General features: G+C 37.1%; 1 protein-coding gene across 2 annotated transcripts in view; it reads right to left on the minus strand.

Moving 5' to 3' along the window:
* LOC122331105 (ATP-binding cassette sub-family C member 8-like) overlaps nt 1-27,838 on the minus strand; it is a 48,183-nt gene that overhangs the window by 3,405 nt on the left and 16,940 nt on the right. For both annotated transcript variants that reach the window (XR_006248130.1, XM_043228562.1), the window contains exons 12-36: nt 27,180-27,220; nt 26,945-27,090; nt 25,417-25,525; nt 24,451-24,567; nt 24,276-24,348; nt 23,413-23,518; nt 18,458-18,490; nt 16,061-16,093; nt 14,896-14,994; nt 12,965-13,049; nt 12,469-12,549; nt 12,260-12,397; nt 10,354-10,479; nt 9,647-9,743; nt 6,729-6,976; nt 4,963-5,129; nt 3,755-3,824; nt 3,476-3,633; nt 1,385-1,477; nt 1,203-1,305; nt 976-1,089; nt 779-899; nt 521-651; nt 302-380; nt 112-220 (exon numbers count right to left, since the gene is read on the minus strand). Coding sequence is in view for 1 of the 2 variants with exons in the window: in XM_043228562.1 (XP_043084497.1) it covers nt 112-220; nt 302-380; nt 521-651; nt 779-899; nt 976-1,089; nt 1,203-1,305; nt 1,385-1,477; nt 3,476-3,633; nt 3,755-3,824; nt 4,963-5,129; nt 6,729-6,976; nt 9,647-9,743; nt 10,354-10,479; nt 12,260-12,397; nt 12,469-12,549; nt 12,965-13,049; nt 14,896-14,994; nt 16,061-16,093; nt 18,458-18,490; nt 23,413-23,518; nt 24,276-24,348; nt 24,451-24,567; nt 25,417-25,525; nt 26,945-27,090; nt 27,180-27,220 (2,677 nt within the window). In the remaining variant the exon portion in view is untranslated. The remainder of the gene's footprint in view (nt 1-111; nt 221-301; nt 381-520; nt 652-778; nt 900-975; nt 1,090-1,202; nt 1,306-1,384; nt 1,478-3,475; nt 3,634-3,754; nt 3,825-4,962; nt 5,130-6,728; nt 6,977-9,646; nt 9,744-10,353; nt 10,480-12,259; nt 12,398-12,468; nt 12,550-12,964; nt 13,050-14,895; nt 14,995-16,060; nt 16,094-18,457; nt 18,491-23,412; nt 23,519-24,275; nt 24,349-24,450; nt 24,568-25,416; nt 25,526-26,944; nt 27,091-27,179; nt 27,221-27,838) is intronic.

Genomic DNA, 27,838 nt, shown 5'->3' on the forward strand with positions numbered 1-27,838 from the left:
TCTATTCATAATGTAGAGTTTGTGAAATCATATCTCATGTATCCGGTTCTAACTGATCGTGTTGTTCAAATGTAAATGACTTGCGTCAGTGTTTGATTTCATGAGACGCACCGGATGGTTCCGCTGAATAAGAAGGGATCTTGCAGAATGATAGAGAAGCGCGACCTCAGCGTCTGAAGAGGCAGCTTTGCTATATCGATGTCATCGATGATTATTCGTCCTGTTAAATTATACAGATTTAAAATCCATATATTATACATACTATGTAATTTAAATGACATTAGCTTGAAAAACGGGTCACCTTCAAATGTGTCCACCATCCGGAAAAAGGCTAATGAAAAAGACGACTTGCCACTTCCTGTTCTACCACAGATACCAACCTTTAACAGATCAACACAACAAACTTTATCGTGTTGTATTTTTTATTTTATTTATACATAAAAAAATATACATTTTATTGCGTTTATGCTACTAAAAAAGCAGTGATCTCTGTCTCTTTGCAGATGGCAGTCAGTTGTACCTTCTGTCCTGGGCTGATGTGGGCATTGACGTGTTTGAGGACCGGCTTCAGGGTGCTGTCGTACCTCACGCTCAGATTCTGGATCTGAATCTCACCCCGCTGTGGCCAACCCTCATGGACCTGAGACGCCGCTGAGAGAGAAGCATTCAACCAAAGAGACAGGAGACGTAAGTTATGCAGAAAACGAGAAATGGAGACAGATGCTGAGTGTACGACTGGAAGTGAAGGCTCGTATATCCGGTCTATAGCGATACTCACACAGCAGACCCTCGTAGTTTTCAGGCTCAGTTTTCAGCAGAGCTTTTATCCTCTTCACAGCTCCTAACTGTACCTCCATGTCTGCCAGGTTACGCACCATCCAGTTCAGATAGTTAGACACCTGAGAGATGCAATATACAGAAGTTATCCAACGTTACTGATGATCAGCGTGTTGAAATATGTAGGTGAGCTCTTACCATGAGGGCGTATGTGAGTCCCAGCCCCACCAGCCCCGTGGACAGATGATTGTACAGAGAGTTTGTGATGGACGCCACAGCTGCTATTAAAACAATACAAGCCCCGATGTACTCCTGCAGGAGATACAACAGTATAACAGTTACCCCTCGGCCTATTTTGGAAGCATTTATTTTTAACGTCGCAGAAACTGGAACAGACAGTAACGACTTGTGGCTGATAAACGCACCATTCTAACCTCCAGCCAGCGGTTGGCCGCTGTGAGGAAGAGAGAGGCCATGTTATTGGCATCTGTGAACTCTAGAAGTCTCTGTCTGAATCTAGGCTCATACCTAAGAAAGGAAAGTACCAGAAGAATCTGTTTAAATGGAGTGACTTTAACCAGAGCGACACAAGAAGACTTCTGCGCACCTGAACGCTCTGATGGTTGTGAGCCCCTCTACTGTCTCAGAGAAGTGTGAGAGCAGAGGAAGCTGAGTGCTGTCTTCAAGCTGCTGGAGATCTCTGCAAACACACGCAGGTCAGTTCAGCTAAACATCTTAAAAGCACAGTTCACTCCAAAAAAAAAAAAGTCTGTCATTTATTACTCACCCTCATGTCGTTCCAAACCTGAAAGATCTTTGTTAATCTACAGAACGCAAATTAAGATATTTTTGATGAAACCCGAGAACCTCCATAGACAGCACCCAGATCCAGAAAGGTAGCAAGGACATTTGGTTCAACTGTAATTTTACAGAGCTAAGGGAAGTTTTTTTTCTGACACGAAAGAGAAGAAATTTTATTCTTGTAGCTTCATAAAATTGTGGTTGAACCACTGATGTCACATGGACTATTTTAACAATCTCCTTATTGACTTTCTGGGTCTTGAATGTGTCGGTTGTGTTGCTGTCTATGCAGGATCAGAAAGCTCTTGGATTTCATCAAAAATATCTTAACATATGTTTTTAAGATTAGCAAAGGTAATACAGATTTGGAACGACGTAATATGACGTAATATGAACGTATATGAAGTGCTCTCTTAAGACACGAATAAAAACTTTTAGAAAAGTAATCTCTGTGAGTATATAACCTGTATATAGTCTGTACAAGTATATAACCTTCCTGACAGTAATCCATACAACCCCAGTGGATGAATCAATGAATCAAAATAAACCTGACTGCAAATGTGCGTTCAAGAGAGGGTCAGGTTTACGCTTGAGAAGTTGTTTGCATTGAAGCTCGCTCGAGAAGCTTCCACATCAGTTCTCGCATGAGCTTCATAGCAAGCTTTATACACACTTCACCAGGCTCTTACATCATACTTTACAAAGCACTGAAGTCACTCTGTTCAACTACAAGTCACTGCTTCCTGTTTACTGTCGTACATGCGTTCATGAGAGAGTCAAACGTACGTTAGTTTCACAACTTTACATCACACTTTACACTATATACACACTGTATAATTCATACTTTACTACATGCTAATATTTATGTCAAGCAAAAACTCGGTCTTACCAGGAATGATCATAGAACTGTAATAGTTTATAGTTTGTTTTTTAACTATAAACCTTTGCTTCCATCCAACTAATATACATGCATTTGTGGGCCACAAACTTTACAATGTAGCAGATTCTGTCTTTTAATTCATGTATGACAGTTAAGCGGTTTATAGATTAACAAAACGTTTTAAATATTCTATATTTATATACAGAAGACACTGATTTATGCCCTAGGGTTACATGAATTACTCCCATGATGGCTGTATGTGCTTTTTTGAGCATCTTTTGCAACTTTTGGGCAACCATTGCATCATTATAGACTGATTCTCTAAAAATCTTCATTTATATGTATATGAAGCAATAAAGACACATGCTCATAGGGTTGGCATGAGGCAGAGTAAATGACAATAGAATTTCATTTTTGGGTGAAGTACCCCTTTAAAGAAACATTCCACTGTTTTAGTTATTTTTTCAACTCCCCTACAATTAAACAGTTGAGCTTTACCACTTTCGAAACCATTGGAGTCTGGTGGAGCACTTTCAGCTGTGGCTTAGCATAGATCATTAAATCTGATGAGACCATTAGCATCTCGCTCAAATAATGAAGAGTTTATTATTATGCAATATTTTTCCTATTTACTACTTGGCTTTTCTGTAGTTACATTGTATACAAAGACTAAAAGAAAATGAAAAGTTGCGGCCTAGAAAATAGCAAACTCTTTGGTCAGTTTTTTTGAGATGCTAATGGTCTCATCAGATTCAATGATCTATGCTAAGCTGCAGCTAAAAATGCTATCGCCAGATTCAGGGATCAGCTGAATGGAATGGTACTGACATCAAATTTGTGACAATTCTTAAATTCTGTTAGATCTATCTAAATTAAAATGCATGAAATTACAAAGGAGCACATGACTGTCGCCAATATTTTGTTGTTTACATTATTTTACAATAAATCAATATTAAGCTATTGGAGAATGAAGAGTTTCAGTTCTCATGCATGTGATGAATGAATCTGATCGGTTACTTTGATGCTACTCTGAAGTATTTCTGGATGAAGTAGCAGGCGATGGCCAGCGGTGCGACTACGATGAGGAAAACCGGCGTAACGTATGAGATCACACCCAGAGCTGATACACACAGCAGCGTTGAGCGACTCAAACACTCCAGAGTGGAGGGAATGTGCTGAAACATGAAGAGACACAAATATTAATACGCAGTTGTTTAAAAGCTATCGCTAATGGCTGTTCTAACAGTCAACCAAGGAAGACGTATTGCCTCACGCAGAAATATCATAACATCATACCTGATCTATTGTATTGGTGTCAGAAGAGAAACGGTTTAATATACTTGCTAAAGGAGTTGTTTCAAAGAGCCTGAAAAAGAAGGATGAGAAGAATTTAATCGAATTTAGCTAAAGGCCACTTTTTAATACACAAAATTTGGATGATATTCCAGATATTCCAACTATAGCTCTGTACAAGCACCAGTCCAAAACTGTAAGGTCATTCTTCGTGCTTTCACGTGTACGGTTTGTTGCCTTTCAGAAGAGCTTCGGGTTTAAGAGCTGCAGTCCTCATCAACATTCACTGTATGTAAAAGAGCAGCTAGGACATTCTGATAAATACAGAATTTGGTGTTTCACAGAAAATACTACATTTATAAAAAATAATCATTTGCATGTTCATGCTTCTGTCAGACACATATAATTATAAAGATTAAACAAAATAATAAATTCAATATTTAGTAATATTAAAGTAAATTTTTTTTTTTTTTACTGCTGTAAAATGATTCATCTCGATTAATCATATCCGAAATTTAAGTTTTGTGTACATAATGTGTTTGTGCTGTGTATATTTATATATAAATACACACAAGCATGTAAGAAAAATATGTTGTTTATATATTATATATACTGTATTATACAAATTATATTATATATATATATATATATATATATATATATATATATATATATATATATATATATATATATATATATATTAACTACATTGAAAACATACAGTGTGTATATTTATACATATATAATATACATATCACATATATACATTATATATGTATTCAAATATTTCATGTATGTTAAACAAATTTGATTATTAAATGCAATATTACTATTTTTATTATTATATTTAACTCTTATTATTCATCTATCTAGCTAGCTTTTCACCAACTTTCGCCAGTTCGGGAGAGCTTCTCTAAAGAAACAGCTAGTTACAAATTAGCATATCACCCTGCTTTTCCATATGTCCTCCCATGAGCACTTAGAGCGTTACAAAGTCGCTAAATCCCCCAATCAACGTTTGCTTTGCTAAATGAGCCATAGAGAGGGTACACAGGCAAAGAGCTATAAAACAAGACTCCTAGCCACCCACCTCATGTCCTCTCGTCTAATACATACCCACACACACCGTGACTCAGTCATGACAAATTACACACACTATACAGTAATTATTCACATAAACGCCTAACAAATATAAAACGTTTAAAATGTACCTCATTGGAGCAAGAATAATATTATTGAGCAGATTGTGGTGGAGTTCTTTGGCCACGCGCAGGCCTGTCCACTCCACAGCCACCGATGTGGCCAGACACAGTACTATACCCAGACAGCACAGCAGACTGAACACCAGCAGGTATGACGAGTGACTGAAACCCAAGTCCTGCGAGGAGAACAAAGACACTTCAAAAAACATGAAAAGGCATATAAATGCTACGCCAAAAAACCTCAAATTTGTGCTATTGTTATGGATAAGTCATGCTTACTATTTTGGCCTTGTTTATTGGATTAGTTATTATTCTGAATTTAAAAGGCCTTGAGTATATCTACCATAAAAGCTGGATTTAAATTACACATCAAGACATTAAGGATTTTCTGACTGATGCACTGCGACCCTCCAACACGCTGTTGAAATAACAAACTGAAAGAAAATCAATTGGCAATCAAAACGACTAAAAGGCTATTCATTACTGCAGAACTCCAGCAGAGAACATCAATAATGAGAATTAACTTAAAAAGAAAATATCTAATTAGTGGAAAATCTAAATCAGGGTTAAGTCTACTTTGCGTTCTGCACGGCTTGCTTAAAATTCGCTGAGCAATTTCTTAAGCAGTGATGGAGAGCTGAGTATTGATCTGGTTTGTTACAATACAAAAAAAGAAATAAATAGGCTGATAAGATGACCTGCAGGGTCTCCGAGGAGCATGTGGAGTGGAAAAAATTGGGATTTTTTGCGCTTATCGCACAGAGCAGCTGTGTGTGAATCCCATGGGACGGTGAAGACATTTATGCAAAACCCTTTTGCTGCACCTGTGTGTCTTCAAAAAAGGCAGAACTCTGATGGACCACCGGCTTCTTCTAAGCAGCACAGTTTTATCCATCTGACTGAGTCAAGCTGAGGTTTATTAGATAAACGTCCTCGCCTCTAACCCTTAACAACTGGAGTCTAGCCTTACTGTGTTATCTGAGCTGTCAGAGCACATGCTAGCTCCAGGCTGAGCCCACCACAACATGCTCTTCCTCAGTGACAGCAATGGTCTATTAATAAAGTGATAAGACTGTCTCTTAACACCTTCTCTTGTCTTTTTCCTGTGTGCTATTTTCAGTTTTTATGTGCCTCATGGACATATAAAATACCAGTAGGGCATTACCAAATTGGCATATTTATCATGGAGACTTTCAATAACACAAGCAGCCAATCTAAGCTGTCCGAGGTTGAGGAACTGTGCCACTTTAGCAGGTGCAAACCATAAATTATGTAAATCTTCTAGCCTCTAAGCCTAAATCATTCAAGAGTGCATACTCTTTCCGAAGTAGAAATCAAGTATGTTTTCTTGCGGCATTTCATTTATTGTATACCTTTTAAATTCGCTTTGAAAGAAGAGCAGCAGCAGCAGTATGGTGTGGATATATCTGTGGCAGCTCAGCTCTATATATAGTGACTTGAAGATGTGGCGTCCTTGCCTGAACTCAGCTGAATGATAAAAAAAATTAAATTTCAGAACACATCCACCGATTGCGTAACCACCTTGGACCACTGGTAGCTCAAAGGTGTTTAGAAGTCAGCAAAGTCCCCAAAAAGTTATCTTTGGTGAGCTGTTTCGAACTGCCAAAAAGAACTTCATTTTGGCCTGAATTTGATCAAAATTACATCGTTTCAGTTCGTTCTTTTGAATTAATTTGAAGTATATCAGGGCCTTAACACTCCTGAAACCACCCAGCATTTTTTTTTTGTTTACACATAATATTGGCTATCTTTACCTGCACTAGGGAGCAGTTGTGTGCAGCTGCATCGATTTTGGCAGTGATGACTTTGGACGTCCAGTGAGCGAGCCAGTAGTCGATGGCCACCAAAAGAGAGTGTTTGAGGAGCTGGGACAGCAGGAGCAGGAGGAGCAGCAGGAGGCCTGCAGAGCTCAGGTACGTCCCACAGGATCTCCATGGGATAGTGGCTCTGTGCCTCATCACTTGAGACAGGTTATCTTCTTCATCACTCTCCACAGACTGTTCTAAATATAGGAAAGGAAAACAGAAATATATATCGATGGATAGATATTGTGACAGCTTCCCAGATAGACAGAGAGATGATGTGACAACTGGTCCCTTCTGACATTGGTATGAAATATCCACAGAACAATCTTTTGAGCAAGTGCAAACTTGAAGTGTAAATAGTGTTCTGCAATTGCTGCTCTAAATTTAAAACTCAGCGTCATGTCGGCATTTTAAAACCACAAGTGTAGGTGGATGGCAAAGGGGAGAGATATAGAAAAGAATAAACACGAGAAAAATGCTGCAAAGCCCACAGGCATGTAACACTTGGACCATGCCAGGAATACCCTTGAGTACTTACTAGCACAGCACATTAGCCATGATGAAGAGAAAAAACGTGCTACAACCCACTATGGTTTAAGAACTCAGCACAATCTCAATGCTGAGGAGACCGAACCATACCCACATTCATTATTCATTCATTCCAGCATGGTCTGGTCTGCCAGCAGATGATAAATGCTCTCGCTCTCTCTCCCATGCTACAATTAAAATCAGCACTGTTTAGGAAGGTAATTGAAATAGTGCCTGGAGAAAATTATCTGTTTTTTTCAATGGCAGTTAAAGCCAACTGACCAAACCCTGTACCATTGTTTGTTAGAGGATAATAAAATGGCGATTTAACAGAGAACACTATGTGTGCAGTGACTCTTCTGGAAGAGTTTCTAGTCACTTCTTCAAGCAAATCATGGAGTCTATTGTTTTGTAAGTCACTGCACTCAGAAGGCCATCCTTTCAATATAGATTCAGTACTGGAGTATATTGAAATGTGGCCAGCTGCCACATGACTGGAGCTCAGCCTATATCTGCCGTCTAGAGAATACTTAATTGCTGTGAACCATTATTTCCCTCCAGCCCATGAACACAGGAACTCTTTGATGCACTGAATCTAGCATTATTCTCAAGACTAATGCTTTTCAGCAGGGGGTCCAATCCTGCTCCTGGAGGGCCACTTTCCTGAAGATTTTAGCTGTAGTGGCACCTGCCTCCAAGTTTCTAGTAATCCTGAAGACCTTAAATAGCTGGTTCAAGTGTGTTTGATTAGTGTTGGAGCTAAACTCTGTTGGATAATGGCCCTCCAGGATCAGGTCTGGACACCCATGAATTACAGTTTTATATGCTGCCTCCAAGTCCTCCAGGGAAGTTCCTACTTGCAAATGATCAACTACAAACTTGAAAGTAATGTGCGTTTGCTGTGTAATTGATGCTGTAAGGCAGTGGTGTCCAGTGTTGCCCCTGGAGGGTGTGGGGTTGCAAATTTAATCATCTGTTTAAGCTCTGCTGATCCCTCATCCTAACAAAACATCACATTAAAAACTAGGGTAAAGTACATTATATGGGATGTTCGATGTGAACATGATGGCATCACTTCAATCATTAAAATATCTAGAGTGTTCAGTGAAGGAGATTTTTTTTTATTGAGAGTGTGAATGTTTTCATGGCTTTAGTTTTCTTGCTTAAGTCATTTGTGTAACTGCTATCTTTAGAGACTAGGTTTGCTGATTTTCTGTATTGTCTTTAAATGCTTTAGTTAAGTGGTCACTTCTGAGGCTGTGTGTAAAGTCAGCACCTTTAAGGACTTCTCCAGAGAGTCTATTAAATACAATAGACTACAGAGAATAGGACTTTGTCAAAAAAGAATCAGCCTAAAAATAAGTCTCCTGGGTTTTGATGCTGGGTTTCCTACAAGGGCTAGCGTCTAGCAGAGTATATCGCCAACCTGCTCAAACAACTTGAGTGAAAGTTTCTAGCTGAGGTCTGAAGACCTTGACTAGTTCAGATGTGTTTAATTAGATTTGGAGCTAAACTCTAAAGGACAGTGGCCCTCCAGAATTATAACTGGACACACCTGTAGTAAGGAGTTACTTTGGGAAGATGAACATGAAGAAATCAGCAAGAACAAAAAGTGTTTTGTTGCCAAACTTAATCAAGTTGGAAAATGTTCACAAATTATCCCGGTGTATATAACAAACAAACACACAAACCATAAAGCTTAAACAACAATGGTCCTATACTCTATACTATCCAACGCTTTTAAAGAGTTTAGCTCCATCTGTATTCAAAAACCTAAACCAGCTAATTTTGGCCTGCAGGAAGGAAGCCCTCCAGAGGCAGGGTTGGCTACCTCTGCTCTTTGCCAAATGCATTTTGTTTGTTGCAGTCAGAGACCTTTGGATGATGCCAATATGTTGCCCCGTTCCACTCAGAAGGATCGTATTTCTTAATTACAGATTCATTACAATGTTCAATCTAGGCTTGCCACCAAGACTAGAGACCTCAGCCATCTGTCAGTGCATCCTGACAGGTGGTGAGGGTGGGCATCCAAACATCTTGGCATCAGAACTTGCATTGGGTGTTGTAATCAGATAATTCTTTTTTCCAATGCTGCAGTCAGCAAAAAACTGCAAAAAAGAACAAGTAGTAGTACTATTCTCCTGTCACCCAGATCTTTAATGAAGATTTATGAGGATTCCTACCAAGGGCTTGCATAGTTAACAATGCAACAACCCATCTTTTTTTAATTGCAAGGAGCTTGCAGAAAGTAAATCTTTTATTGTATCAGGTGAGCATGTAATACAAACTCTGCTAAAACATCCCTATTAGTGTTTTGCTGCATGTTTGTCTACTCTTACCTTCATCTTCCTCCTCAGTCTTCAAAGCCTCTCTGGAGTACATGGCTCGCCTCAAGTTTTTTCTTTCTAGCACAGTCATATTTTCATCTACTGTCTCCTGGAACACAGAATAATGGAGATGGGTATTCTGTTCAGCATTAATCAAATGTCACTTTCATTCTTTATATAATTCTTTGCTGGAGTATTTGGGTTTCTGAAAGTGGACACTAACTAATAGTGTCATGAGATGACCTGTTCATCCCTAAATTGAAGGGGTCACCTGAGAAACTCTGAGAAACTCTGCAGATAAATTTGGATCAAATATTGTAGAAGATGAACATGAAGGGGCCCAGCACAGTTCCTTGGGGTACATCAAATCCCTCTTACTTAAATGTATTTTGAACACAAAATACAGTTTAATGTCCTGATGGGCAGGTGTGTTGGCCACTAGATGGCATATTAGACACTTGTTTAGAGACTTGAGTTCATTTTGTTTGAGCTTTGTCTAAAGTTCCATTTAACATGCTTTCTCTGCATTTGCTTTGTCCTGTCTTCTTGATTTGTATTTAGTCAGCATAAACCTAGAGATTAGTTTACCAATCTCTCAAACAATACAAACAAATGTCAACAAAAAGGTCAAGTGAGTATTTGTCATTGCAAAGCAAAGTAAATGAGCTTGCCCTTTAAATCGTATTCCTCTAGTATCTCATTAATTTTCTGCACACTACCTTCTCAAATTCTTTGTCTTGTCTGTGCATCAGAGTCTTCCACTGCTCGAAGAGCTCAGGCTGAGAATTTTGGATGTCTTTCAACGTCCCTTCTGTCTGTATGCTGCCATCCTTCATTGCAATGATCTACAAATGAAACAACATTCAATTATTACTTCATTTGCTGAATGAAACAAGGTGGACATTTTTAATGCCCCTTGAGAAATAAAGCTAATATTTAACAATAAGCTTGTCCCTTTTAATTTGTCATCTTAAAGTGGCTATGTGTAAAAAAACAGTGAGTTAAAAAAATCTGATTACTGGTGATTTATTGAGTGCCAGAAGAAGGACGACTTTAACAAAGCAATTCATCACCCATAGCCAGTGTGAGAGAGAGACGGGGTCTTTATTTATTTTTAATTAAGATTGATGATGGCAATAAATCAGCTTGAGAATTGTATGTTTCCTTAAAATAGATATGTTGTGTAAAAAAAATTGGAAAGTATTTACTTTTTTAATTAACTAAAGAAATTGTTGGAGGCAAACTATATAAAAAATAACCATATACGCAACAATTTTTGTTTCTAGTAAACATGCCTAAACCACCTTAAAACAAAACATCTTTCTATTGTACACAATCTAAGCTTGCATACATTGAGGTAAGGAAAATAAGCTTAATTATAGGATATTCTTATATACATCAGTTTGTAAGCTTATAAGGTTATTTTTATTTTGAATAAAAGAAAATTCCAGGTAATTACATAGCAATTACAAAAGACTGCATCTGTAGCCTGGTAATCAAAATAATGGCCCTACAGGTAATTTGCGCAATCACCTTTTTGACGTTAAATACCCTCTAGTGGCGTAAAAACAATGACAGTGTCATTTTACATTATACAGTTTTGTGTCTGCCATCATGAAATTATATATGACTGTCTTTACCAATGAAAATGCTTGCGAATATTTTACTAGGTGGCTAATTGACCACACTTAACCCACCCATAAATCTGTCCTCACCCAATTGTAATTTATAGTACATATACATTTTCTGAGCATGTTCGTTCCCTGAGATCGAACCAAGATAAACACAATGCTCTACCAACTGAGCTATTCATAAATGTTCCTATGGGTAATATTTCAGGGAAGTGGCAAACCACCTATATCAATTTAGATTAACTAACTGAACCTGCAATATACAGTAAAATCTGTGCAATTCAAACATATTGCATTTGTAAAGGAGAAGAAATATTCAAAATGTAATGTCTCACTTTTACTCTTTCCTACTAATGAGCTTAAAATCTAGGTGTTTGATGCACTGCAAGAAGTGTTTCCTGAGAGACATGTCTGAGTAGAGCATTTGTGCCTGTTACCTCTGTGTCTGAATGAATGAAAAAACAATCAGGTTAGGCAGAAGGGAATGATTTTCTTATTCTAAACCTGCACTGACCTTATTTTGGTTGAACAGTTTTGGTTTGCCTGGCGGTTTGATTTCTCTCATTGCAAGCACTGACCAAATGGGAATTTAATCAGATTTTTCTGTAGACCAGATGGTCTAATTTACTCAATACGATTTATAATGAAACATGAAAACGTGACAGAAAACCAAATGAATTCATCCTTTCCAACAAGCTTGTATTGTGCTATAAATTGTAATTGTATTGTGCTATTCATTCCTAGTGAAATCATTTCTTGGGCTCCTCAGATATTTTTTCTATAGATACTGCGTATAAACGACCAGTGATGAATGAAGGTGAATAATTCATAAGTATTGCTCAGCCTTTGAGAAATTTGACTTTTAAATTAGACTTCTCTTTACCTTTAGTCCAAGTCTGTTGTACCTAAGAGCAGTTTTAAACCTCAAAATTCTTATTTAAATAACTTTCTATGGGAAGAAATCTTTAAAAACGTATATTTGCGTATGAAGTACCCAATCTGCGTGCGGGAGGTACTGTAGTTTGTGTGTCACGAGCACCACCGTCCTCTTTTCCTCCCTCAATAGTTTCAGAATGCCCTCCTGCATCAGGTGATCGCTCAGGTGAATGTCCAGCGCCGAGAATGGATCGTCCTACGATAAAAGAAAAAATGAACTGACGTCTCACTTCACTGATTTGCATGAACGGATGTATCTGGACCTACCAGGAACACAACATTGGTGGTCTGATAAAGAGCTCGAGCGACGCCGATGCGCTGCCTCTGGCCTCCGGAAAGAATAATGCCCTGAAAAGAGCGAAGAATAGGAAAAGGAAGGTCACCAGGCTGTATTGATAAAACACCTCATTAGGAATGGGGTAGAAGTTGTTAAGGTAACTGTACCACACACACACACACACACGTGGCATGTGTATTGTTTGTTTTGACTCGGATGAAGCTTTTTAAATGAGGTGGAAGGCTGCTTTTAGGAACAACCTGAAAGCTATTAAATGTGACCTGAACTGAAAACCTGAGAGTAAACAAAAGATACTGTGCCATTTCAACGGCTGCCCGGATACTAAAACCTGAGGAATATGTATGTTTATCAGCGGAATTCAATATGACCCATCATAACCGAAACTCTGCCATCTGAAGTACTAAAGCCATTCCAGATGGCTGGTAATGAAATGCGTCACCAAAGTCACATGGGCGGCACACTGACCCTCTCTCCGATCTCCGTCTGGTCCCCCTGGGGCAGGATGTCAATGTCCGGCTGGAGAGAGCATGCTTCAATTACCGTTCTGTACCTGGAAACAACAGAAGATATAAGACTGAAGCGCAGCTGGCTAGACACTTAACACTATGTGGTAATCTAGCTTTATTAGTTCTTGAAATATTCATGTTGAAATAAAATTGGTGATTAATAATAAATGAATGATTCTCTGCATGGTCTCTGATATAACGGCATTTTAAAGCATTGCCACTTCAAATTAGTATAAAAATGACAGACAAAGCCACTGAAATTAAGCCACTTGAAAATGAGACCAAAAATTATTATCTCTTTCCAAATATCATTTGTCGAAACTATCAGTGTTTTAAGAAATGTGTATGTCCATAATAATGCAAAAATATACACAGTACATTCACAGCCAATCAGAACAATCGAAATGTGCAATATGTTGGAAACATGTGACTGTTGACCAATGAGACTTCTTTGTGTGAGTATTGAGTGCATTATTGCCCGCCCCCTTTTTCAGTAGCACTGGTTCTGGAAGTATTTTTTTCCTCATGCGAGTAATTAACAGAATTTTTGTTTTTAGGTGAACTATCCCTTTAATGAACGAAAGAATCCCATGAATCGCTGACGGATTCAATAGAACAAAATAACATTAATTATCAGTGTCATAGCTGACGATGGTTTGTCTGCAATGGTTTATTGTTTCGTTTTAAATTAGTTTTGATTCAATTTCCTAATGGAGAAATTAAATTTTTACTTCCGGAAAATGACTGTTACACTCTATCGAAAACACGTAACCAAGTAGCCCACTGTAACCACAGTTTTTACCAATAAATTGTACTATAAGATGATAATAGCAGAGATTAGCCAATCATAACAGAGTTCATTCAAGTCTAAAGGCCTGTTCACACCAACTATGAAGATAACGATAAAGATATCGTTCTAAAAATCATCCTCAATATTAAAGAATAGCAGAGTGCAAACCACAACGATAAAACAACCTTGTTGGAATCGCTTTCAGAACAGCTTTTTTTCAGCTGATGAATGAAGTCAATCAGAAACCATCCTGCTATAACGAATGTCGACCAACAGAAAGCTGCTTATAGTGTTGTGTGACTGCTGGGAAGTCTCTTTTAATTAACACCACTATAAGAAGTTGACATTTGGTTAAAGTTTTGCTGTGAAGTCAGGTGAACAAAATTCTATGTAAATTCATTGTCTAATTTCAATGTTAAATTGATATCCAATACTGACGTCAGCTGATGTTGATATTTGTTGCTTTTAGGTTGTGTAGTCAACGTTAAGTCAGCGTCAATTACTGGTGTCAACCCGAATTTCATATTCAGCCGAAATGTAACGTCTGTTCGACGTCATGCACAACAGCTATCTGGGGTTATATAGACGTCCGGTGCCTGGTGGGTTCTGTGCTTCATACATTTTTATACCACTGACAATGGACATTTTTTTTTGCCAAAGAATTTTGCTACTGTGACAAGCGGACTGTAAGCAAATAAATAGATCAATGCACTTTGAGTACGGACACCGCTGACACGTGTCAACCGCTGAGGCAGCTGTAAAACCGATTATGAGAAGCGGTGACTCACAGAGGCACTTACCGAGGGCCACATCTGTCTAATGACTGTCACTGGAGTTTAAAGAGGCGATAATGACTGAACGTCAGATGGGGATAGAGCACGCTTTTGTATCGACAAATGGAGACTAAAAAGAAAGAAGTAAACACTTGACTTCTGTACATCACCAGGGCAACTGGATGGAAGACGCACAGAAGGCCCATTAGACACAAACATTGGACCTAGATGCCATATGGTGGGGTTTTTTATGTACTGTATATAAATGTGTTGGCAACACTGAGATAATGATAATGCATCTAGAGAAAGTAAATGAAGGTCAGTTACCTTTGCTTTATTAAAGGCATCTCGAAAGTGATGTTCTCCGCTAGCGTGGTGTTTAGGAGCCAGGGCTTCTGGGAAGCGTATGCCACAGCACCTCTTTTCCTGTCAGAGGGGTTGCCATAACATCAGTGACCTCCTTCACAACACCAATGTTGCTCTTAAATATAAAAGAAAGGCTTGTTCAAGGTTTTTTTTTTATCTGACCTACACTGAGAATAATTATTTACATGAACAGTAGAGCAAAAATGATAACCATGTCACCATTTGTTTACCCTCATGTCATTCCAAACCTGAATTTTCTTGTTTTTACACTCGAAATAAAATTTGACCTGCATTTTATACTCAAGGATTCTGGGTACCCTAAGTCCATCCTAAGGCTTGTTACATCGGGAAAGCAAAACATATGGAGCTGTAATCACAAATGTGTGCAAAAAATGATGTGCTTGATGTTTTAAAGCCAGTGTTCATTTCTGTTGGAAACTGCAGTGATACATACTTATTGGTACGTATATTGCAACTTCCTAAAGAGGTTTTTACAATGTTTATTTAAAACATTATTTTTTTTTTGTTTTCATTTAATTTAAAGAATTTGGTATGTACAGCTAAATTTTGCAATGTATTAAAAAAGTTTTTGACCTAGTTTGTTGACCAATGAGATGTTTTGGTGGGTGGGGCTACACATTAAGGCAGACCAATCATTAATCACAGTTACACAAAACATTAAATAAGATGACAACAGTGTAATTTATGTGAAGATTAGCCAAAAATAATGGATATCATTTACATTTTAAAGATATTGCAGCAAAATAGACTTTAATTCTGAAAGTCAGAGACAGTCTTTTTTGTCAAATCTATTTTAAAAATCATTTTAATTTATTTTGTTTTTGTTTTCCTTTTATACATTAATACACTGTGCGCTTGCATTAAAAACAGCTTTGGAAAGACATGAATGAGGGCGACACATGATTGACAGGATGATCATTTTTAGTATACTGTTTGTTTAAAGTTTAACAAACAGTATCTGATGTCAGTGTCTCATGGTAAGAATTGACCTTTCTGATTAGTATTCAGAAACTGCTTTAAAAACAACTACATTTGAACTAGTGAATCAACTTATGCGCGCGTGTGTATGTGTGTGTGTGTTTGTGTGTGTGTGTGTGATACACACCTGATATCTCCATCTGCAGCTGCATCTGTGGGGCTGAAAGCACAAATACATAAATATCACGTTAAAAGGTTCCCCTGAAGCATCATAAAAAGACATTTACACAGACAAGTGTGACCTCTGCAGTGCATCTCTCTCAGCTCCACATTAAACCCGAAGCGCTGCTGCTGATGCCATGTAATAGGAGGCTGGAGAAGTGCTGTGTAATCATGTATGGCTCAATCGCAATGCAGTGCAGCTGAACCAATGAAGCTTTATATAGGGACAAGTGCAGTGAGAACTAGCCTTTATGGATTTGTCTATTGAGTATTTGGACATATAATGTCATGCTGACCTTGATAACAAGGCAGGAAAAGATCGGGAGTATTTGTTAATGAGAGATTATGAAACAATTTAAGGCTGTGTTTAGAATAGCATACTATTTTAAATAAATACATACTTTATAAATACATGATTAAATAACTGGATCGCGAATGTCACTCGCTCATGTGACAGTTTAAAATGCTTCCTATTGCATAACGAGTACAGTATTGCATACATACTTAAACGGTAAACATATATGGAGTGTATACTGCGCAGTATTCTCCAGGCATCCTGCTAACAACACCATTTCCTGTTTGAGCCGTGAGGAGAACGGATTGTGATTGCTTGTCGAGCTTTATTGGAAAAACTGCCCATCACAAATAAAAAAATCCAGTAGTAAGAAAATCACACAATTTCTAGATAACAGGCAGCGTTTTTGAAGTACTCAAATAGCTTTTTGAATGAAATAGCAGATGTTTTTAGTTTTTTTTTTATGTCCGGTAATAACACACCTTGGCTTTGTAATGTATGACATAGTGATGGCCACCGACAGTAATAAGAGATGTCTATTCTTGGCTGCCATTCCAGCTCAAGTGCCAAGAAGAGGACAGACACCTGCACACACTCACGCACTCACGCACTTACACACTCGCGCGCTGTTTTATTGATGACGGAGGGGACGGTATTACATTTTATAACCAGCACCAACTGTCGCCTGCTTTTTAATGGTCCTCCAAAGAGCTAATACCTGAGCTGTTCCCTACAGAGTTTATGTATTTAACAGACGAACCAAATGAGCCGACCCATTACAGCAGATAAGAAAGCCATTATAACTGCAGCTGTCTCTGTTGGAGGCGTGGTTTAGCGGCTAGTGTAAATGCTAACATGTCGCGCACATACAAAGCGACACAAATCCAGGTGGTGTCATTTCCTGTCCTCTCCCCACTTGCCATGTAATAAAGCGACCAAAAAATGCAAAGCAATTGTGTCAAAACCTAGAAGCAGCCAGACTAGACGCAATTTCCTCGAAATGGGCATTGCAGGATGCGGTGTTTTTAACAATTTGAGACAAGCTTTGTCTGGGTGACCAGTGTTCAGGGAAAAGTACTTTCAAAAGTAATGCATTACAATACTGCGCTACTTCCTGAAGAAGGAAGGAATCTGTTTTTGTGCAAGTAAATCTGAAAAATTAAGCACATTACATTTGATTTCCGGAGTCCATAAAACGATGCATTCGGCCAGCATTATTTAATTGCAGATAGCATTTTCTGGTATTTATACTATTTATTGCAAGTGGCAATTATCTGCACTTTAGTACTAAAGTACAGTATAAAACAGTATGCAACTTATTGAGTGTAAATGTTCATTTTAATTCAAATTATTAAATAGATGCCAATAAACCCTCCCTACACCTAATCCCTACCAATACTTTATTTTTTGTTTATTTCCTTCATTTTTATTAAAAACAAATGCTTTTCTGAGGTGATTTTAAATAAGAATTAAGAAGAGAAAAAAATTATGGCACAGAATGCACTATATATATCCAATCATCATGCTTTATACATTTAAGCTCAAAATGAAAGAACCCTGAATGTTTATCAATTCTGAATATATTCATGTTCTTTCATGCAAACTGTTTGACCCAATGCATTCTTGTACTTCCATGAAAAATGCATTAAATATTGTTTGAGAATTTTGCCAAAAACAAGGTGTCTTAGATGGTGAAATAATTTGCTCTCTGCCGTTTAAACATAATTGTGCAACTAACTTGAACTATGATTTTTCATGTTGTCTAGGTGGGCAGTCTAAATAAAATCATAAAAAAATCTCCAGCATATCTCCAGCAATAAAGCTACAGTAATGGCAGATATCTAAAACAATATTAGATGTCTGAATAGTAAATGTATTTGTATTCGTTGTTATTATCATAAAGCTGAGGGATTAATGGCAACAAACACAGAGCAAAGCATCAATGCACAGCATGACAAGACATGTCCACAAACCCTCAGCGTGCTCACGGTAATTAACAGACACTCTGCAGGACGCGCTAAATGTTTATGTTGGTGTTTTGCAGCTCTGCAAGACAAAAGAACCAACCTTTCATTTCCTTCATCATCCAGAGTGGGCAGTCTGCACAAGAACACAAGGAAAATAAGAACTCAACAAGGAAGAGAAATTAACATGACAAAGATATTTATGTGCACAGATTCTGATAAAAAAAACAAAAAATCAAACACAAATCCGAGTTAAAATCGGTAATAACTGTATGCTGATGATTCTGAAAGGCAAGATAAGTCCGTAACGTGCCACTGACAGAATTGAAATCAGCAAAACAAAACAATAGTGCCCTTGAAAGGTCAACAGGAATATAAATGAGAGCTTTTCTGCTGCAGTCTCTCTAAAGCTTTGTGCTTTCAAACTTGGAAAAAGAAGAACCAGAAACATCTCTGACCATTATTCGTTATCCCTTCTTAGGGACTGTTTTATTAGGAATGTAAAGTAATCTGTCGATCCACACAAGAAAGCAGATGACGCATGCGGTTCTAGGAAGGTGATTTTTAGACACCATACTGCGAGAAGTAATTAACCACCATGTGTTATTAAAGATGACTGATATTTGTAGAGAGGTGCTAAGCTTAACAATATGTTACGGTATAAGCGCCCAACACACAAATAAAACTCAAAGATGAATCATACTGCTATAGTATTATTTATTTATGAAATTATAATCTTTTTTTTTTTAACTGGAACTCTAAATACAATTTAAATTTAAATACGATAGCATTTAAATGTAATTTCATATTTAGATTTTACATTAAATATTAAACATTACAATTAATATATGAAATACTTTTTAATAATTATTATATGTCACGTCTCTGGACTCTGTTTATTGTTTTTGTCTCGTGCCATGTGCTCTCTGTGCTCTACCTTCCCTTCGTGTTAATTGTATAATTGTCTTCACCTGCTCCCTGTTAATTGAGTCAATTTCCTTGTGTATTTAAGTCCTGTGTGTTTTGAGTTCACAAGGTCTGATCGACGAGGTTACCTATGTGCTTTATGTCCTGCCTGCTTGCTCGCTCATATATATATTTATTTTTCCCGTTAAGAAGATTATTTTTCCTGTTTAAGTTTATTTCTCTTCTCGAGTGCTCCTTGCGTCAAACCACCAAACGTGACAATAGAACTAATTATATAAGAATGAATATTTTATTAAATAATTTTTTTTATTTTATTATCTCCAAGGACTGCTTAAAACTAATATTTGTGATGTTGCAAAGTAACAATAGCATCAAATGTTGTGGTAGCAGTAAATGTTTGCAAAAAAAAAAAATATATACACACTATATTTACTACTTCTGAAATAAGCAACAGCTAACTTGTGCTGTTTAGGATATTAAATGCTGACATGAACAGCTGTCTCGAAATTCTTGAGAAAAGAAGTTCTCTCGCCATCTTCTTTGTAAAAAAAAAAACAAAAACTGAAGGAATACAGAAAATTCTGAAACCATGTATTCTGGCTGTTATTTACAAAAAATTATTAGCACATTGCATAAACTGTGCATGAGCCCTTAAAACATCCAGACAAAAAAAAGGAAAAATAAACAGAAAAAGCAACTGTTTACAAGCAGCAGCCATCAGAGATCAAAGACAGTTTAGCTTATCTATTACGTAGTTTATTTACAATGTTTTGGACATGACGTGTAGAGATCAGAAGCCGTGAGAGTCATTCATGAGGCCATTTCTCTGATAAATGATTCAGATAAAAGAGAGGTTGCCTGATACTCTCTGATCATCAGCCAGAAAACATCGTACCCAACATGAACAATTACACGCAAAAACCATTTCCTCTCCAATTAGACTAGACCCAGTTAAAATGGTAAAATTTGGTGCTTGTTAGTATAAACATTTTCGAAACCCACAATTGACCTGCTTGAAATATTTTTGTGTGTGCTGTAAGGCTCTGTAGTCTATTTTTAGACATAGCACACACTTCATACTGGAGATGGTTCCCATAAAATGAATGGGTTTATCGTGAGCAGACAACTTCATCTTCACAATTGATCTTTCATGTCATTCTTTGGGATCTAAATGTCCTTTTAGGATCAGGTACTTTATGTATGAAAACACAAATGGCCTTTGCATTGCTATAGGCTCTGCTTTCAAATATCTGTGCTATTAAACTAGACGCGTCATCATTCAAGTTTAACTCATTTAAAGAGCCTTTGTTTCAGACAGAGATGATAATTCGATTCAGACGTAGCTTTATCATTTCACTGACTGCTTCCAAATCATGCTTCTATAGTACAGATAGGAGCATCTCCTTTATATTTGAATCTAAAACACTTTAAGTGGATCCGCATTGTCTGTCTAATCCCATTGTTATCATAAGTGGGCGCTTTGATTCGGGGCTCATTTGGTTGGTGGTTGCCAGGAGGGACTGGCACTTGAACAAACGGCCTCCGGTACTGCGCTTGACCCCCGAACCGCTAGCACCAAATCAACATCGTAATCGCTAATACGAGAGCACGGGCTGACGAACAGGTGACTAATTTGTGAAGAGGACTTGATATGATGGCGGATGGGAACTTGCCAGCCTCTCTTTGACCCCTGAAGGTCAGATGAGTGTGACGTATAGAGGGTTTCTGGTGCACATCAACAGCCTTGTTGCCCTTGATCTGCTGACATTTGAGCCATTGTGGGAAGCGCTGGCACATTACGACCTTGTTATTGCAATGATCTTTTTTAAAGGTGATCTGTCACTTTTTTTCATTTCGACCGCACTGCTGAAACGGTTTGCACGTGACTGGCCAGACGCAACAACCTTTGACACTTCGGGTCATGTGACAAACTTTAAAAATATTACACATCTGTATATACTGTATCATTCACCCACAAAATGGAAATTCGGTCATTAAGAAGGTATGTGTCGTAATCAGTGTTGAAAGCGGAAGACGTAACTTGTGGGAGAAGACCGGCTGAGTAATTGAAAATTGAAATCTGAAGTTGAGGTTTATTGATGCATTTTAGTATGTTTCTGGACCTGGATCATTTCAGTTGTGTTGCTGTCTATGGAGGGTTTTCATCAAAAATATCTTAATTCATGTTCTGAAGATGACAGAAGGTCCAGTCTGATTTCACGGCAATTCGTGCATATTTAATATAAGACCTCATTTTGCTAAATGACGATTCATACATATCGTTCAAGCAAGGTCATATGAATTTGCATGAAGTTGCCAATTCGTAATATATGTAGGGAAGGTCTTATGGGTTTGGAACAACGTGAGGGTGAAAAATTATTGACAGAATTTTCATGTTGTAAACTAGCCATTTATTTTGCATATTAATTATTAATTAATTTATATCACCAAAATGAGCTCCTTAAAAAAATAAAGAAATTACTAATGTAAAATATTTAAGTTAATAAGTAAATAAATAATGGTCGAAAGATTTGAAAACAGGAATTAAATTATTTAAAATATTATATTAAAATTATAGTAAATATATGATATTATTTAAAATGATATTAAAAAGCTAACTTAAACTAAAATAAAAATGAAAACCAAAAAAATCTTAAAAGAAAAACAAAACATAATTTTTAATAAATGCTCTTTTTCTCTTTCCAAGCAAGGAACGTTTTGAGCTCTGAAAGAGTAAATTGAAAATCTGATTCTTCATTATGACTCCAATGAATCCTGTTTCCAAAATTCTAGTTTTTCCCCCAAAATCAATCTGGATTTTTTTCTGGGTCAACCAACGGCTCACAAAATTGGGAATCAATACCAGCGGCAGTCCAATTACTTTACAGGGTCCTGCTGTGTTTTTCACAAGCCTCAGATCTTCTTTGAAATATTAACAAAAGCTGGTAACGCTATAAGCAACTTTATATTACCTAGAGACCGAGCGTAATAGTCTTATATAAGCTCAAAACAAAAAAACAGAGCCTCACTTAACTGACCCCTTGCCAATTTTATTCTTTATATAATAACGACTCTGAGAATTTCCATTCCCCAAAACATCCACAGTATCATTAAAGCAATTTCAAGCTCTTTATGAAAACCATTATTCTCGTTCAGAGAGCTCTCGCGGACGGATGGGATTCAGTCCCGTCAACACATCAATCATTTCAACCAGGCCTGGGTATAAATTAGGGTGACCGCTTCTGCCTTCGATTAGAGCTTTTCAATTAACAGCAAATTCCCATTTTTCGTCCTTTCCGGCACAAACCTGTGTTTAACCAGGAAATACAGGTGAGGGGAAAATGAACATTTGAAGAGTGATAATCATCTTATGACACATGCTGTCATTCAGGGCTTCAATGGGACGTGGATGCACGTGTGTATCTTTTATGCAACACGTTTGTTGTAAAAGCGTTTCTAAATGAGTTTCAGCAGACTTTTAAACGGAAGACACTTGGAAATTTCCATCGATAATTAGGATAGCGGTCAGCTACAGCTGTAAACATTTTTGGGCCATATTTACTAAATAGGGCAAATTAGCATTAGAGCTCTATTCCATAAAAGAGCAGATGGAAAGGGAACATTATGTGCGTGATTTTGTAGTAAACCAGACGATTTTCTACCAAGAGCGGCACAAATTACCACCTGCTTTGACATGCTTATTGTGGGCGTAAAATAATGGCGCAAATACCATTAATTTGAAGAGCGCAAACGTTAATAAATCACATAGCTTGATTGGTTTTGATACTCTTATCCCATACATTTTCCATCTCAAAGGGAAACTCCTGCAAATGCGTATTTAATAAGGTCAGGTGCGAAAATAAGCGCTAACCTTCACTGCATGCCTTCAGTAAATCCTGACGAATATTCCTCCCTCAAATCTTAAAGGAATATTCATATATTATATTTTTATTCTATAATTTACTCACCCTCAAGTATTTCCAAATGTAACCAGACTGTTTTGGGTCACCACTGACTCACAGTATGATAATTGTATGATAAAAAAAATCACTCTGAAAGTGACTCCAGCAATATTGCTCTTCATGCCGTTACTGTTGTGGTACCGAGCTTAAAAAAATTCTGCATTCTCACCTGTTCCACATCACGGTGCCGGAGATCTTCTGCATTTCATCCAGTGCGGCCAACAACAGAGACGATTTCCCACAACCCACCTGGCCCACTATCATAGTTAACTGACCTGCAGAGGCAACGAATGAAAGAATCAAGATAAATGGGTTTCACGGAGCAACAAAACCATAGTATGTTCAAATAACATGTCACCTAAATGGAAAATTCTGTGTTTTTCGCCAAATAATGATTTCAATTTCAATCGTTTCTACACACAAAATTACTTTTTGGCCTCGGAATATATAAGTACAATACAAGCTGTATGAACCTTTTTTAGAGCTTGACAGCATAAGCAACCATCTGTGTTTTTATTGTATAGAAAAGAGCAGCCTATTGTGTTCCACGTAAGTTTGGAATGTCGTGAGATTTTTAATTTATGGGTAACTATTTTGCTTGTGCCAGCGCGAACTGTCTTTAAAATGGTTTTGCTTAAAGCGCGCAGTGACGAATTAAGTTTTTTTTTTTCAAATATGCGTTTGAGTTTCCTATTTGTACGCAAAAGTTAACGGGGGAGAATATTAAAAAGAATCACGCAATGCGATTTACGTTCTGTACTCTATTTCTATATTCTTTATTTGCGCCGCACTCTGTAAATTATGTTGGTCGTTAAGACAAGATCTTGCGTCATTATTGTTCCTGCGGAAATTTCCATGTCCATCGGCACCGTTTTGGATTGGCTCTCTTTCGCTAATTTGCGCGGTTTAGTAAAACTGTCCCTGTATGTTTTAAATCCGTATAGAAGGGATCGGGAAATACCACAAGCCAGATTGAAAGCAACATGAGCGCCACCTACAGTACGTGTAGATGTATTTTTCGACAGGACTTACCAAAAGGAATCTTAATATTCACATTGGACAAGGTTGGGGTTCCATCAGTCCAGCTGAAATATCCATTCGCGATCTGGAATAGACACAAAGGAGACCGACTGTTATCCTCATTCATAATGGGCTCTCAGTTTCCTGTTTACTGGCTGAGTACAGAAATAACTGGCATTGGTCTCACCTTGATGCAGATATCTTCATCTTCCACCGCCAGCGGCTCATCCTCCTGCTCGCTCTGAAGGGCGAAGCTGTTCCAGTCTTCTCTGACGGGTCGCTTACGGTTCACCACCTTCAGAGGCTTTATCAGAGGTGAGAAAAACAACATATCTGATGAAGCTTTAACAGAGCTAGCCTCTCCGTGCCGACCAGTGCTGTGATACTACAAACATAAATGATGTATAGTCACAGTCATGAATAAAAATAACACAATATTGAGATTCTTATGGCTGGATTGCTGAAAGTGGCCAATTAAGGCTTATTAATGTCAAAAATTACATTTGACATTTAATCAGTTTTCCCCTGGTAAGCAGATAAACTGAAATTGGGGAAAAAAAAAAAGAAATTACAGAAATGAAAATATAATTTCTATGAAGCAATTAAATAATTTCAGTCAGATGGTCACTATTTATTTATTTCAAACAAATTTCAGTTACACATTTCAATTAACTTATTGAATAATTCAATTAATGATTTAATACATTACATTAAGTAATAAATTAAGTATATGTTCATTAATTAAATTTTTTGTCTTATTCACATTAAGTATTAAATTTCAGACATCAAGCATAAGTATTTATTGAATAAATTGACACAATGTATGAATTATTAAATCTTTTTATGTAAATAATGTAGTTCATTATATATTTTGTTAGCTTGTTTTACATTATCTATTCACATCAACTCCAGATAGAAGGTCACTTCAATTTACATATTTACTGAATAAATGAAAATAATCTAGTTATAATAAAATGTATTATTTGATTAATTATTTGATTAATTTTGAATAATAATTTATCTACTTATTAAGATTTAAAGGTCATTTTTCCAGTAATAAGTTTTATTGAATAAATACTTTGGGGTTTTTTTTTTCCTTTGGGGTCACATTGTTACATTTCATCTGCCATTATAGTGAAGTGACTTGACTCACCAGGGCTTGATACTTGTTATGATTGGTCGAATTGGGCAGGACAGTCGCTCTAGGCTCCTGTTCACCTCCAATCTCATCACAGGAAAAAAACTCGCTGAGCTTCTGAACACTGGCCAGAAGAAAACAGTACAGTATGTCACGCCGTATTCAGTCTCTACGACTTTCAACTCCGAACAGTCTGAAGTACAACCATGGACTAACGTGAAGGAAATAAATCCGGAGTTGAAGCGAGACTTAGAGAAGTCTGTATATTATTCTCTAGTCTAGAAAGCTTTGTTGCAAGCATATGATGTTGTAAAGTCACTGGAAACAGCTGATGCTATCATGAGAAATGTCGATCGCTAGCAGCCAGTCGGTGTCATATATTGCGAACGGTGGCACATGTGGTGTGTTTTCCAGACAGCTCTGATCTATGACCTGCTTGCGCTCTATAAATACAGCCTTCCCTCTCTAAATGTGTTCCACGCGGCTGGGTTGACGAGTCTGAACCCGAGACACATTTCTTCTGCGAGGAGAAGTGGCGCGCGGCTGATGTGACGTGATTTATCTCACATTGACACGACAAACACATGGGGACCATTCATTACATCCCTGGGTGGTTAATTAGATCTAAACCCTGAACTAGCCTTGTTGGCCGTGAATCACTTTCATATGAAGAGCCACTGCTATCTCAAAAAACACGCGCAGATTTGGACGTGAATTATACCGTGTAATTGGTGCAGAAGACGTATGCGTTATAAAAAAGGAAAACATGAGTTAAATGCTAAGCCTATAAACCTATTGTATCTCAAAGTTTTCATGCATGCTTTTATGCAAACTTTGCTATTACATTTTCTTTCATTTGATTGATACTTCATCAAGTCATTTGGTGTAATTGTAATGTTATAAAGGTAGTTGCTATGGAATATCTTTTCTGCCACTTAATAAAAAGATAATTAATCAATCTCTCTCTGTTCTGAGCTTTTTTCTTTAAAATTGTGATTGAGACTTTAAAGTCAATACTTCATAACGCTTATCAGTCGATCGTTACACTATGCAGTTTAAATTTGGTTATAATTATTTATGAAAAGATATAATGTATAACAATGCACATGAATAATTATATTGCATTATATCCTTTAATAAATCCGTATCCTTTATCCGTATCCTTTTTTTATCACCCAAGTGTGGAAAATAAACACATATGCAAAACTGTTTTTAAAAAATAAATTAAAATTAGCAATTAATCGCGTCCAAAATATATATATATATTTTTACATTATATATTTGTACTGTGTTTATTTATTACGTATATATATTAAAATACACACATACAGTATATATTTTGAAACTATTTACATATTATTTTCTTATATTTGATATTATATTTAAAATTGTGTTTAATATATAAACATATTTTATACATGCATGTTTTTGTAGTTATATATGTACATATTAAATTATTGTATTTTTAAAGAATCTGATCGCAAAGCTAGTTTGCTGCTATGACATAAGTCTTAATATTCAGTATAACTGGTTTGTAACTGACCTGACCAGGGCTTTGACGGTGGAGCGGACGACGCTGGACAGCAGGAAGAGAGGAGTGACCAGGATGTGGAAGAGCGAGAGAGAGGCGAAGGCTACGGCAGGAGACAGATCTGCGTCGTCCGACAGGTGAACGTGAGCCACGAACGTCTGAAACAAACACACGGGGGCTTTCGACTTATGCATGGGTTTATAGCTTCGGTAATAAAACAGACCTGAAGTATGTGGTTCATACTTACAACGAGAACCGCCGCGATGGGAATAGCTGTGTTCATGAATACTGTGAAGACAAACAAAACAGTACGTTTCACCAACTGTGCCTTTGTCTATCCACGTGTCCATGTGCTGTCACTTGATAGAATAGCAGCAGTAGTAATGTCCCAGTACAATGCACATATATGTCTACTATGTAGTCAACACTTATTGAGATGTAGTAGAGCTGTTTCGCATCCCTCTAGTGTCCAGGTGAGCAAGCGATTTCATTACAAGCTGTTTATAACACTGACAATGATGCAGCAGTATTATAAGCCAAGGCCTATGGCTCAGCAGACACCAATAAACATGATATATTTTGCCTTTAACTTGGATACAAAGCTCAGAGGACTTTTAACATACTTGTTCAATGTTGCTGTGGAGAAACTCATTTCCCAAGAGAGAAAATAAGTTTTACTTTAGTGTAAAATGTACTGTAATCTATGTTTTATCTGTTTTTAACATATACTGTATGACACTCATTATGACATATTATATGTATATTTATCTTTTTCACCTTGTCATGAATTTTATTTCGACCATCTATTTTTATAGAAAAATTTAAGAAAACAATGCAGATATTTCTAAACAGTATTTTTATGTAAAAGTATAATAAAAAATTAAATAAAATTAATTAACTGAGAAA

The sequence above is a fragment of the Puntigrus tetrazona genome, chromosome 25, assembly GCF_018831695.1.
Source record: "Puntigrus tetrazona isolate hp1 chromosome 25, ASM1883169v1, whole genome shotgun sequence".
In the NCBI taxonomy this organism is placed as follows: domain Eukaryota; kingdom Metazoa; phylum Chordata; class Actinopteri; order Cypriniformes; family Cyprinidae; genus Puntigrus; species Puntigrus tetrazona.